Raw genomic sequence first — 14,638 nt, 5'->3', positions numbered from 1 at the left:
TTCCCTACAAAATGCTATTAACAGTGCAGAGCACTATTTCAGTTAGTGAAACCAAGTAGGGCTTGAAGGGTTAAATTGCACCTTCTCTGGTGGTACTGGGAGTGGGACAGCCCTTACTTCTGGGAATAGGCTTCTCCTCCGGAACAGGATCAGTTTCCTCAGATCAATCCAGGAAGGGGAAGGGCCTGTCCCCTGGGAACATCCCATTCTCACCGTCCCTGCTGCTTGAGCAGGATGTGTTTCACAGGTGCTCTGCAGAGCGCAGTGATCCAGGAATGAGAAGAAGAGAGAGGGACGGGAGGGACAGGGACCCTCCCCTCCCTCTTCATTATTATTTCGAGCTGCAGTTGGCAGCAGACTCCCTAGGTTTCCTGTCTCATTACCAATGCTGATATCTCTCCCCCTCTGCATATCACACCTAATCCAATCATGCCTGCTATTGCCATTCGGCATCTGAAATTATCTTTATAAAGTTTATTTCTCTGGTACCTTGTATTACATTTTATGGCACACATGGCTCAGCCTGACCAAGTGACATTTATGTCAGATTCAGCCCTCGTAACAAATGAGTTTGACACCTTTGCTCTAACTTGTGCACTATTATAAGGATGCTTGCTGGAATTTTAATACTATCTGGTTGGTTTATTAATTGGAATCACCTTGTTTAGGAATAGTTGTAACCTGCCCCAAGCCTTAAGCATGCAGCAGGATGGAAATTGTACAAAGAATGATGCCTGTCAGTATTGGGTAATAGCCTGATAGGATAGGAGGCAGAAATCCATGATGACTGATCATGTAACAACTGCTGATGTTCCACGTATTCGGGATATAAAGTGGCCATAGTAGTTACCACTTCAATAAATTAAGGAATGCGGCTAATATCATTTTTCTATGGCATGGCAATGCTTTTGAGAAAGGGTTGTTCTGAAAATAATTTCTTAACAAGAAGGGGAACCCACAATACTCGCAGACGGGGGAGGAGAAGCTCCACAGGAAAAGGAAGCAGCCGCAAGTGAACCTTCTCCCCCCCCCAGCACCCACGGCGAGGCCTGCGCCCCTCCAAGCTTCCCTCCTTTCCTAGCGGCGGCGGCGGCAAGGCCTTGCTGGCCTGCGAACTTTCTCCCTCCCGGCTGTGGCAGCGAGGCTTCGCCGGCCTGCCAAGCTGTCTCCTTCCCCCTCAGTGGCAGCAGCAGCAAGGCCTCGCTGGCCCACCAAACTTTCCCCCTCCCCCGGCGGTGGTGAGGCCTCGCCGGTGCGCCGAACTTTCTCCCCCCCCCCGGCGGTGACGAGGGCTGAGTGGCTTACAGTCACCGGCCGGCCAAGCCTTCTCCCCACATCCCTCCCCCTCCCCCTCTCTGGTGGTGGTGGCGGCGAAGCTGTTCTAAGAGCATTCTGTGCGCATGTGCAGGGGATGCTCTTTTACTTTTTTGTGGATTTAATTATCCCCCGTATATTTTTTTACAGTTTTAGATTTTTCTGCACACCTGGGCATTGCCCCACGTGCGCAGGAAAATCTCCCTGCCTCCCAGGTCCCCCTGATGTGTGGATTTAGATATCCGCACAAAGGGGGCGCCTTGGGAATTAGATATATAGATGTTACATGACTGTTGAAGGACTCGAATGTTTTAATTAATTTTTAGAGATATGCGATATGGTGCACCAAATGACCATTTTCCTGGTGGCTTGTACGTCCCTCCCTTTCGATGCTCCCAATTGTAAATGAAGAAAGGGTCATACTCATCAAGAATGGTGCAGTACTTGTAGCTCAACTTGGACGGCAAATTCTTCTTCAGTGTTGAGATTTATTACAAAATAGCTAGAAATAGCACAGTTATTTTTTTAAAAAGACACAGCAGAGTTTTATATATAGTACAATCTTAAATCAATCTTGTGTGATTCTGCTTCTCACTGAAATACTGTCTCCTCCATATTATACTCATTACACAATCAACTTTCTAAAGTTCTATTTTAGCAATAAAGAACATGCATTGTGAAATCAGCTGTAACTACCATGAGGTTTTTTCCAAGGAAACCTTCATGCAAAAGTTTAGCTTTGCATTCTCTTTCAACTGGTGCATTTTTTTACTATGAGTGCCCTGTCATATTCTTTCATCACCCTCTCTTTTTAAAACACACCTTACCCAATCTGGCCTTTTGGAACAAAGTAAAACAAAAACGAGTAAACATCAACATAGTCAATGTTAAGCAAGAGAGTCTCTCAGACTATATCGTAGTAAGACTCCATCATAATCAGAACTGTTTGAACCTTACCAGATGTAACTCGTAGAAAATAGATATGTAGTCTGAGAATGTACACTTTCAGTTTCCACCCTTCAACAAGCCCAATAAAAGAAGTCACTGGGAATGTTCAGGAAAGAGGCAGTGTCTCGCCTGATAATAGAATACAAATTAGGGGGCCCAATGTTAAAATCAATACACATACAACATAAATATTACAAATGATCAAAAATTCATGCATTTATTACAGATTAGTTTAAAAATAATTCTAAGTCCAAATATAGCCTCAAATAAAATTACAAATCATATAATGTGCACAAAAGGGACCTTATGTGACCCATAAACAGATGCATTTCGGCCTATTGGTCTGCTTCAGTGGTCAAGCATAAATGTTACACATTGGCTCAACTATTGCAATACTATTAATCCATATAGGGCCAAGCGAAAATTGTGCTAAAAGTGAAGAAAAATGAAACTTTTCATTATCAAATTTCATGTAATATCGAATGGTACAATCATGAACAAGGGAATATATTAAAAATTGTATAATGTTGTATGACTTCTGATAAATATCAGTGACACAAGGAGAAGATATAGGCCAAAACGAGTCAGTTTATGGGTCTCATAAGGTCCCTATTGTGTACACTGTATGATTTGTAATTTTATTTGAGGCTATATTTGGGCCTGGGCTGCAGTGGCTCAGAGATCAAGACGCTGAAGCTGCAGACCAGAAGGTCTGTAGTTTGGCAGTTCGAGACCCTAGTGCCGCATGATGGAGTGAGCTCCCATCTCTGGCCCCAGCTCCTGCCAACTTAGCAGTTCGAAAGCAAGAAATTGCAAGTAGATAAATAGGTACCACTTCGGTGGGAAGGTAACAGTGTTTCGTGCACCTCGGCGTTTAGTCATGCCAGCTACATGACCACGGAAATGTCTTCGGACAGTGCTGGCTCTTTGGCTTGGAAACCGAGATGAGCATCGGGCCCCCCTAGAGTCAGATTCAACTAGCTCTCAAGCAAGGGAAACCTTTATATATGTGCCTAGAATTGGTTTTAAACTAATTTGTAGTAAAAATATATATTTTTGATAATTTGTAACATTTGTGTTATATATTTACTGATTTTAACATTGAGCCTCCTAATTTGTATTCATTTAACCATTCAGGTTCTTAATCCATTTTGGGGGGTTAAGTTTTTTGTCCTCCTCTTTCTTCCCCTGATAATAGACCTTCTTAGGGAGGTCTGACTACAGGTGTATTCATAAGTGATTTTAGGAGTATGTTTTACTCAGTAATCTGGCAGAAAAAAAATCAAATGTATTGTTTAGGTGGGTTAACTTACCCACAGAGCTAGGGAAGCTATCAAAGGTTGCAAACTTACTGGTTTGGTGTGTGTTCCCTGTGCTGATTACACTTTTCTCTTGTGCGAATTGGACCAAGGAGTCTATTTTTGTGTTTAGTCACACTGAATTTTCCCCATAAAATCTACACATTTTCCAACAAACACTATTTGTTCATCAGTAAATCCGTGTTTTATCTTCTATTATACATATGTATGACATGCATTGTAGTATACATTGAGTAAAACCTTAAATAAAATTTGTAAAATTTTGTGGAATGGTTTCCCTGAGGAGATCAGGAAGGTTCCCGTACTTCTGTTATTCTGCAGAATGTACAAAAGGAGATGTTTTATAAAGGAAATAGGCCTGTACTAAAATGAAATTGTTCAAGAGGACACTTTTACAAAGGGACAAGGGCTGTACCTAATGGCACTCTTTACTCTGTGTGTGTTTTTCATTTTACAGCATTGTTTCCTAATTTCTGTAATCCGGTTTTTGCATTTTTATATCATGTCTGATGCTTTTATTGCATTGATTTCCCCCCTGGCATTGTATTCCAGTCTTATTACATGTTTTATACTGTTTCTAATAAATTAATAAATAAATAATGGGCAAACTCCAACCATTTTCAATATCACATAGAAACAAAAATGCTTCCCTGATTACTAATTGCAACTGCTTTCTTAAAGACAATGTGAGCCTATGTAGTGTACTGGTAAGAGTGTCAGACTAGTCTCTGCGAGATCTGCTCCAGGCAGTGCAGGACAGGATTGGCAAAAGGAGGGCTCAGGTCATTTAAAGCTATCTCCCCTTTTAACCTGAAGCCACAGGAAGTAGGCAAGGTTTGGGCTGAGGAGGGCACCAGTGGCAAAGCTGGGGGGAGTATGCACCCCCCCCCCCCCCCGTGGCTCTTCTGATTTTAAGTTGCCAGCCTCAGTGGTGATAGGTACAACTACAAGACTGTGCACTTACTTCAGAAATAAGGCCCACTGAACTTGGTGGAACTTATTTGTGATAGAATATTGGAGGCCTGACAGGTGCAGAGAGTGGTGGCCAGGTAGAGAGTGGGGGGGGGGAGGGTTCACGAGGAGGGGGGGCTTTGTGTTGCAAGAGAGAGAAAGAGAGAGAAGGCTAGGGGTGGCTTTTGCAGATGCCAGGGGGAGTATCTGAATCTGCCTGTGCTAAAGATAACTCCTGTCCACTACTTAAACTGCAATCCTAAAAACACTTTCCTGGGAGTAAGCCCCACAGCATAAAATAGGACCCTTATGAATAGACTTCTTGGGGTTGCTCCTTAAGTGACCTTTATTCATCATCATGTTGCTGCTCTCCATGTTCATGCAAGGAGAGAGCCAGTGCAGGGTAATGGTTAAGAGTGCTGGACTAGGATCTGGGCATTACAAGTTCAGATCTCCACACTGCCATGAACCTTTCTAAGTAACTTCAGGCCAATCACAACTCCCTCTACCCAACCTACTTCACAGAGCTGTTATGAGGACAAAATGGGGAAGGAAAAACCATCTACATCACCCTGAGCTGCTTGGACAAAGGACAGCATAGACATTTCTCTAATGGTGAAATCCAGGTTCTGCAACAGATTATACTGTTTTATTTCATAGTTCTTGTGTAATCCAGTTCTATTGCATGGTTCATTATATTTAGTAAGCTGTTTTTGCATTATCTTTTATAACTCTGTAATGTGCCTCAAGTCTCTATAAGAAAGGCAAACATGAAAAGGAATGAATGAAGTGAATGTAGTAGAGACAGGAAATACAGCATCTGTACTTTGTACACACATATATATATTTGCAACAGGCCTTTCAAAAAACAGCAGAATTATAGCCACTCTACAAGGGCCCATGAACTAGAAGGAAGAGCTCCATGAGTTGCCTGAAAGTCCTGAATTGTTGATGAAAGACCCTGTGGTCTTAGATGTCTTTAAACAGAAGCAAAATGATCAGTCTGATTCCTCTGTATCAGCAGTGGGAGAATGGATTTTGTTTTCAGATACGACTCTGCAAGTTAATAAACCACAAGAGACCTGTTGGATCATAAATAATCCTTATACATTGTGCTTTTACAAATCATTGTTATTTCCCAAATGGTTTGGGGGCATTGGGGTACTTGCTGTTCCTTTGGTTATAGTGAACTCTTCACAGTCTAATGCATCCAGTGGAAAAGAGGCTGCAAACTGTGACTAATTGGTGTGCATTGGAATAATGAGGGTACAGAATGTATCTAATCAGGAGCAATACACCTCACAGAGGATTTATTTCCTTTTAGGAGCTCTTTTGCAGGACACCTGGCGGGTATTCTTGTTGGGTTGATGTATACCAAAGGACCTCTGAAGACCATCATGGAAGCATGTGCAGGTACAGAATGATTATCCTGACAGTAAGGAAGAATTCACATAGAATCATAGAGTTGGTAGGGACCTCCAGGGTCATCTAGTCCAAACCCCTGCACAGTGTGGGAAATTCACAAATACCTCCCCTCCACACCCCCAGTGACCCATGTTCCATGCCCAGAAGATGGCAAAAAACCAGGATCCCTGGCCAGACTGGTCTGGAGAAAAATTGCTTCCTGACCTCAAAGTAGCAATCCGCATTTCCCTGGATATGTAAGAAAGGGCCACAAGAACTAAGCACTGATGCAACCCTTCCTGCTCCGTCTCAAACTGCCTAGGTTCACAAAATCAGCATTGCTGTCAGATGGCCATCTAGCCTCTGTTTAGAAACATAAGAACATAAGAGACGCCAATGTTGGATCAGGCCAAAGGCCCATCCAGTCCAACACTCTGTGTCACACAGTGGCCAGAAATACCAGTGCCATCAGGAGGTCCACCAGTGGGGCCAGGACATTAGAAGCCCTCCCACTGTTGACCCCCCCCCCCAAGCACCAAGAAGACAGAGCATCACTTGCCCCAGAGCCCCTAGCTATACCTTGTGGCTAATAGCCACTGATGGACCTCTGCTCCATATGCTTATCTAATTCCCTTTTGAAGCCGTCCATGCTTGTAGCACCCACCACTTCCTGTGGCAGTGAATTCCATGTGTTAATCACTCTTTGGGTGAAGAAGTACTTCCTTTTATCCGTTCTAACCCGACCGCTCTGCAGTTTCATGGAGTGCCCACGAGTTCTTGTATTGTGAGAAAGGGAGAAAAGTACCTCTTTCTTTACCTGCTCTTTCCCATGCATAATCTTATAAACCTCGATCATGTCACCCCTCAGTCGTCTTTTCTCCAAGCTAAAGAGCCCTAAGCGCTTTAACCTTTCCTCATAGGGAAAGTGTTCCAACCCTTTTATCATTCGAGTTGCCCTTTTCTGCACTTTTTCCAAAGCTATAATATCCTTTTTAAGGTGTGGTGCCCAGAACTGCACACAGTATTCCAAATGAGGTCTCACCATTGATTTATATAGGGGCATTATTATATTGGCTGATCTGTTTTCAATACCCTTCCTAATAATCCCCAGCATAGCATTGGCCTTCTTTATTGCAGTCACACACTGTCTCGACATTTTCAGTGAGTTATCCACTACAACTCCAAGATCTCTCTCTTGCTCAGTCTCTGCCAGTTCAGACCCCATCAATGTGTATTTATATTTAGGATTTTTGGCTCCAATGTGCATCACCTTGCACTTGGCCACATTGAACCCCATTTGCCATGTTGACGCCCACTCGCCCATCCTTGACAGATCCCCTTGGAGTGCCTCACAATCCTCACTGGTTTTCACCACCCTGAACAACTTTGTATCATCCGCAAATTTAGCCACTTCACTGCTTACTCCCATCTCCAAATCATTAATGAACAAGTTAAAAAGCAGTGGACCAAGTACTGATCCCTGTGGTACCCCACTGCTTACCACCCTCCACTGAGAAAATTGCCCACCTACACTCACTCTCTGTTTTCTATGAACTAGCCAGTTTTTGATCCATAAAAGGACTTGTCCTTCTATCCCATGATTTTTGAGCTTACTTAGGAGCCTTTGATGAGGAACTTTATCAAAAGCTTTCTGGAAGTCAAGGTAAATAATATCTATTGGATCCCCCTTGTCCACATGTTTGTTCACCCCCTCAAAGAACACTAATAGGTTAGTGAGACAAGATCTTCCCTTACAGAACCCATGTTGAGTCTGCCTCAATAGGTTTTGTTCATCTATGTGCCTACTAATTCTTTCCTTAATAATGGTTTCCACCAATTTACCCGGTATCGACGTCAGACTGACTGGCCTGTAATTTCCCGGATCTCCTCTGGAACCCTTTTTAAAGATGGGAGTGACATTAGCTACCTTCCAATCCTCAGGAATGGAGGCAGATTTTAAGGACAGATTACATATCTTTGTCAGGAGATCTACAAGTTCACATTTGAGTTCTTTCAGAACTCTCGGATGTATGCCATCTGGGCCTGGTGATTTTTCAGTTTTTAAGTTGTCTATCAATAGTTGTCTACTATTAAGTTGTCTCCTCCAAAGAAGGAGAGCCTCCCACCTCCTGAGGAAGCCTGTTCCACTGAGGAACCGCTATAACTGTCAGGAAATTCTTCCTAAGGTTTAGCCAGAAACTCTTTTGATTTAATTTCAACCTGTTGGTTCTGGTCCGACCTTCTGAGGCAACAGAAAACAACTCTGCAGCATCCTCTTTATGATAGCCCTTCAAGTACTTGAAGATGGTTATCATATCACCTCATTACAGTTTAATTTTGAGTTTAACCCTACTTCTTAATTTGTACTCCAACTCTCCAGTGTTTATATGATGTTCTACCCAATAAGCGCCTTTTCAATTTTTTTCTACCAATGTTTTCCCATTAAACCCTTATATACTATAAGTCTCTTTTAAAGACAGGAAACAGGAATCCTTCAAAACTGCATGCACTTCAATTCTTGAACTCTTTCTTTGTTGAGGGCATCGCCTGTAGAACGGAGCGTTTTCAATGTTCCTATATCCATCACAAAATAAATGATTTCTTTGTCTTTAGAAAGCAGACCTAGCGGAACACTGGGTTTTTATTACATGGTTTCATTTAATGCGATCTTCTTTGTAGGGGATGTAGTTCTGCATTTGGAATCTGTCAGTTGTATGGAAGAAAACCAAACACCCCTGCATAAACAGCATGTGAATCAGCTGTGCTATTGTGACCCAAGTCTGAATTATAAGCTTTGTTGCAGCTTATGGCTAAAACAAAAGTGAATTGAGTTACAAGCACAGCCCTCCGTGAGCTCTATTGTTTTTCATACGTCAGTTTAAAAGCCATTTCAGCAATACATGTGAAAGCCTGGGTTCCCATATACCAACATGGCAGATGATAATCAAAGGAGTTAGTGTCTTAACTGTTTTGGTGGCTTACCCTTGCTTTTCCTCTTCTCATACAAACACCACCGCTTCTCTTGGCTTATTTTGCTTGGATAGATTTTTGTGCTGGTCCTCCTTTCACTGCACAATAGGAGTGTGATTACAGGAACTGCATCCCCCCTCCCCCCCACCTAGGAGCCTGGTGAAAGAGATCCATGCAACTGCCAGTAGCCCGTAAGGCAAAACTGACATAGAGCATGGAGATTCATGAGGCAGCGGCCACTAGTCCCAGTTTCCTTTCTGGCTATCTTGTTTTCAGCTACTCTTTTATAGAGGCTGCAGGACAGAAGGAATGCTGTACATTTTAGCATTTGATGGTCGAATCACCCATTGTCAAAAGCCCACCTCCCCCCAACCCAGAGGGATATACTTGGTGCAAGAGGATGTTGGTCTGTCATTTGAAGTCCATCTAAGGGATCATGTCTCTCCTCCTTAGCCTGATGCCATCCAACCTCAAGACCTTCAATTTCCATGACAACAGAAAAGTTGTCAGCACAGGAGTGGGAATTAATAGGTCCCTAAAAGTCTCATCCACATACTTCTCTCACCTTCTCCAGGATATATATCTGCTGCTAAAAATAAATGCTATTTTATGCTTACTCTCTTGTGTTGATTGCTGAAACATAAAAATTCCAATGTTAAGTTTCCTTAGTCCCAATTGCTAACTGGAGGGTACCTCCCTGCTTGATGTAAAATATTTTCCCTCATACTGGAAAAATCTGAGACATTTTTGTTTTATCCATTAGAATATTGTATATTATTACTCTGTTACAACTGATAGAGAACAGTGGAGGGGAAAGGAGAAAACAGATGAACAAAAGAATAAATGAAGCAAGTGAGAGGTTCCTGAAATAAGGATGCTATAAAACTTTGCAAGATTGAATTTGAATATCCCCATTTCAGTTTTGCTTCTTTCTTCTGCAAATAAGAGTCCTGCAAGTCTCTATACAATTTTTGTTTTTCTCATGCAGAATTTCTTCTATAAAATGTATGTACTGCTGTTCATCAGCAAAACAGCATTTTATATATACACACAGAAAAATCAGGGAGAAATTTATACAGAAATTGATCTGATGCCTCCCCCCTCCCCCTTTTCTCTGGCTTCTGCCTCCTACCCACCCATTACTGTCTTTGCATTTTACAGAAGAGCGAAGGGATTGGGGGTTCTTTTTTTTTTTTTACACTGGCAGATCTCTCTCTTTTTAGGAATGTGACTCCTCCCCCAAGTAGGTTGAATCATCTTGGCTCCATGGTGAGATCAAGAGTCCACTTCAGCCCAAAAGAACTGCATCCCTGGCTTGAAAATGTGTGGGGAAAATACAATGTATTTAAAAGGTTGGGTTGTCATCAATATGCGGATGAAACTCAGGAGGCATCCTTCCATTGTGCCTTGATCCTTGGCTTGCTGATGACCCACTGTCCAAGCATCAGTTTGTACTGCATTTTAATTTGTATTTGTGTTCGATTTTACATGACTAGGTATGTTAAAAGCCAGTTTGGGGGAAGAAAACATACAGTAGACAAATAATATTTAAAGAATGCTAATGAATGTTAATTACATTATCCTTGTTAGGTGGTCTTACCTCTGGCTTTTCAGGACAAAGAAACAGCTACAATTCAGGTATATAACTTTTATTATTCTATTGTAAAATCTTCTTCTAATGATGTGTTTTTAATAGAAAAGAGAGGAATTCTAGATAGACTCCAGTGTGCCTGCTCTGGAACTTTTCTGATCCCAGATGTATGCTGTGGGTGTGCATTCCTGTTCATGCTTGTTTTTATAGCTGCTACCCCATTTTGCAGGCAATTCACCTTAAGTTGCTAAAAAAGAGAAGGGGGAAATCACAGATGCACAGATGTAGATCTTGATTAAGGAGATTGTACATGCCTAGTAAAATAAGTTGGAATTTTGTTAAAAACAAGGGGAAAGTCCTGCTGGATCAGACCAGTGATGCTTGTCCAGCACCATGCCTCAAGTGGCTAACCATTTACTCTGGAGAGCCAGCCACAGGGCATAGAGGCCAAGGACTTTATCTGTTGTTGCCTCCTGGCACTGGTATTCAGATCAGCTGGGGAGAGGGCTGAATGTGGTATCCTTTTCCAAACCATTGATCAGTGAGATTCCAGTTTTAATTAGCAGGCTATGGAAGTGCAGAATCAATAGCTGAATTTGCTTGTGGACTCAGCATGTGTGATTCTCTGTACAGATAGGGATATGCATGCAGAAAACTGGTTTTCTATAACCATATTGCCTAGCTGGATCAGTCTTTATATTTGAACTTTTGCTGGGTTTAAGCCACCTCCATGGCCTCAAAGAACACATCCCCAGATGCTGCCTGCTGGTCATCTGAAGCCCTGTTTGGTTCTTTGCTCCAGCTTACCTTACTGGTTCGGTGGTCTTCCTGGAAGCTCAGTCATTTCACCCTCTTCTGGTGTCATCCTTACTTTTGTAGGAGTTTCAGTGGACCCTTTTCTATGTGTGCATTCACGTAGCGATCCCTTTGGGCAACCCCCCCCCAACGCTTTGTTCTGGGGTTACTCTGTCCTTAGTCCCAACCAGTGTTCCCTCTAAGCTGAGTTTTTTAGCCTCCGGCTCACAGATTTTTGTCTTAGCTCAGGAAGGATGGCTCCAGAGCAAACTGATTTATGAGGTAGCTAAGTAGCTCACTCACAACTTTAATGCCAATAGCTCACAAAGTAGAATTTTTGCTCAGAAGACTCCACAGCTTAGAGGGAGCATTGGTCCCAACAGCTGTCCTGACCTCCAGGCCATTTTATTCCCCCCTGCTGCTTCCTGTCCGTCTATCCCTGTACGGCCTCTAAGGAAAAGGCCTGATCTGCCCACTCTCAGGTTCTTCCTCATCCCACAGTGTCCTCATCTCCTTGCTGCCACAACATCACTTCTGATTTACCATTAGGTAGCAGTTTCAGACCTACTTGGCTGATAGCTATGCCTGACTGTACCTCCTCATGCTTGGTTTAGCAATAGACGCAAATAGGGTATTTATGTGCATTTCTCTCTTACAGATTTCAGCCTACACTTGTGCAAAGATTAATATTTCTGTCTAAAAACTAGAATATGAAAGATGGAATAGTGTTCTGTAATATGTTGGCCTTCTTAGCACTGTAACCCATAGGTTATTATAAAGTAGGTATTTGACAAATTCAGTTTATGATTTCATATTTATATGTAGTTATTTTATTAATTTACTCTTATTTTAAGAATTCTTATCTGAAGAATAAATTATTATTACGAAAGCTTATACGCAGAATTAAACTTTATTGGTCTTAAAGGTGCCATTGGACTCAAACTTTGTTTTTTTGCTTCAGACCAACATGGCTACCCACCTAAACAAAGTACCATATTATCCATAAACTAGGGCTCTGTTCCATCTCCTAATCTGTTGCTCTCTCTCTCATCATCACCTTATTTGCTTAAGACACTTATTTTCTTTTAATGGGATTTTAAAGAGAGCATGTTAGCTGCCCTGAGCCATTGGGAGGGCGGGATACAAATCTAAAAATAAATTTAAAAAATAAAATAAAATAAATAAAGGTTGTTTGTTGACTATATTATTCACTACTAGAATCATAGATTAATTTTTATTTTCTTTTATCTGTATAGGAGGCTTTAGTTATTCTGGTTATCCATCCTACACACCGAGAGACTATAATACGTACACTAATGGATTGAGCGAAGAGGAACAGTATGAAAGGGCAACGAGAAACAGTCTGAATGACAGAGGTAAGAATCTTCCCATTTATTGAGAATACATGAATAATTTTTCTTTTTTAATATAATTTTTCTTTTTCTTTTCTACATAAATCCTACAAACTACACACTAACTAAAATTACAGCTATACAATGACCATATATGATAATAATTGATAGGCTTGTCAAAGCTTTTCTCTTATTCAATTTAAGAATAAAAATTCTATTATGTTAGTTCGATATGTAAAAAATTAAAGTTATTAACAATGCAAGATTATGTAATGTAATAGAAACATTTCTTCTAAAGTTTAAGCTATTTTCTGCCTTTCCCTCCTCTCTTCTTGCTTTTATCGTCTCAGGGTGGTTTGGGAGCTGTCACTCCCAATTCTGATTCAGATTCTACTTCTATGTAATGTAATAGAAACATTTCTTCTAAAGTTTAAGCTATTTTCTGCCTTTCCCTCCTCTCTTCTTGCTTTTATCGTCTCAGGGTGGTTTGGGAGCTGTCACTCCCAATTCTGATTCAGATTCTACTTCTGAGCTGCCATCTGCAGATGTTTCATGGCTTTCCAAGCCATGTGAACTGTCCAGTTCTCCTTCTTCTTCTTCCTCCTCTGTGCTCTTTATATCCTTTTTGGGTTTCTGATGTCTTTCCAAAAACTGCTTTTCTTTGGTAAAAGAGTCAATCTTTTTTTCCCACCCTTTGTAGTTGAACATCAAGCCTTCAGGTAGTATCCATCGGTAGGTAGTGGAATTTTCCCGTAGATAGGTGGTTAAATTCTTGTATTGTTTTATCTTCTTCCTTATTTCAAATGGAATGTGTTTTAGTATTCTGATGTCTTCTTTGATTTTCAGTGTAGTCCCAAACGTTGCTTTCAATATTGCATCTCTTATAGATCTCTTTAGAGATTCTGATGTATATTTCACCAGGCAGGTTTTTTTTCTTAATAAATTCTGGATATGTCTGATAGATCATATCCATTTCACTTTGTAATACTTCCGCCTTAATGCCTGTCACTGGTCCAAGCGGTTCACCAAGGATTTCTTTCAGATTCTCAGATTTGTCTTCTGGTACACCTTGAAATCTCAACAAGTATGAAGATTTTTCCATTTGTAGCTACAAAAGTTGAATTTTATCTGAAGATCTTTCTTTTTCCACAACTTCCAGTCTTTGATCAATTGCTTTAGTCTTGTTTTCAACTTCTTCTGTTCTTTTATTGGATTCTTTTAGCTGTTTTTGTAAAGTCTCCAAGGTTTTGCTGATGTTAGTCATCTGAGCCACCAGAGGTCACAATGCAGTATCCAGCATGCCTGCAAAGTCAAAATTCACTTCCAGTTTAGAAACCGGACGTGTCGAGCTGGCAGTTCCTTGTTGAAGCTTCACTTTCGCCACCATCTTTTCAGCCCGATAAGACATTATTTATGTTTTATAAAAGTTCACTTAAGTCTTTAGAAGTTTACATGAATAATTTTTCATGTTTCCTTAGGGAAGGTTTACAACCTTAAAAACAATATGAAGCAGAACCTCATGAGTTGGCATTTTATTTCCCCTCACTTTTTTTCCAAGTTATGTGGCATTAAAATTTGTTCTTGGTTGAGACTAGGATGATCCTGGCCTGGTTCCTTCCAAGATTAGAGTTTACATGAATGAAAATTTCAAAAAAAAAATCCTTTTTGGATTTATATATTCAATTTATATAAGGAATGATTTAAAAAAACCCCTCTCAGTATATGCATAAAATGTCTCACCTTCATAGCAGGAAATCATACACCCTTAGCAAAATTGGGTGGGGTGGGTGTGTCTGTGACTTTTAGCCCCAGCTTCTTTATTTCTGTTCAGCATTTCCTGTGCTCATGAATAGCTACAGAAATGGTCTCACCCAGAGTTTCAGGACAATAGGAAAGAAGTACCCTTTGTAGAGCACTTGGAATTCTTGACCAATTTAAATTGTTCCTTTGCATCCATGTTAATAAAGAATGTGCATGGCATAATTATTAGACAA

General features: G+C 41.1%; 1 protein-coding gene across 1 annotated transcript in view; it reads left to right on the top strand.

The window, feature by feature from the left end:
• The window catches only part of RHBDD1 (rhomboid domain containing 1), a 50,159-nt gene that overhangs the window by 11,252 nt on the left and 24,269 nt on the right, over positions 1–14,638 (top strand). Inside the window, exons 4-6 of the mRNA XM_015417837.1 lie at positions 5,857–5,945; positions 10,497–10,544; positions 12,549–12,668. Of these exons, the coding sequence (XP_015273323.1) occupies positions 5,857–5,945; positions 10,497–10,544; positions 12,549–12,668 (257 nt within the window). The remainder of the gene's footprint in view (positions 1–5,856; positions 5,946–10,496; positions 10,545–12,548; positions 12,669–14,638) is intronic.

The sequence above is a fragment of the Gekko japonicus genome, unplaced genomic scaffold (assembly GCF_001447785.1).
Source record: "Gekko japonicus isolate JY-2015 unplaced genomic scaffold, Gekko_japonicus_V1.1 scaffold302, whole genome shotgun sequence".
Taxonomy (NCBI): Eukaryota; Metazoa; Chordata; class Lepidosauria; order Squamata; family Gekkonidae; genus Gekko; species Gekko japonicus.
Note: the sequence above shows the minus strand (reverse complement) of the source record. Positions and strands in the feature narration are given on the sequence as shown.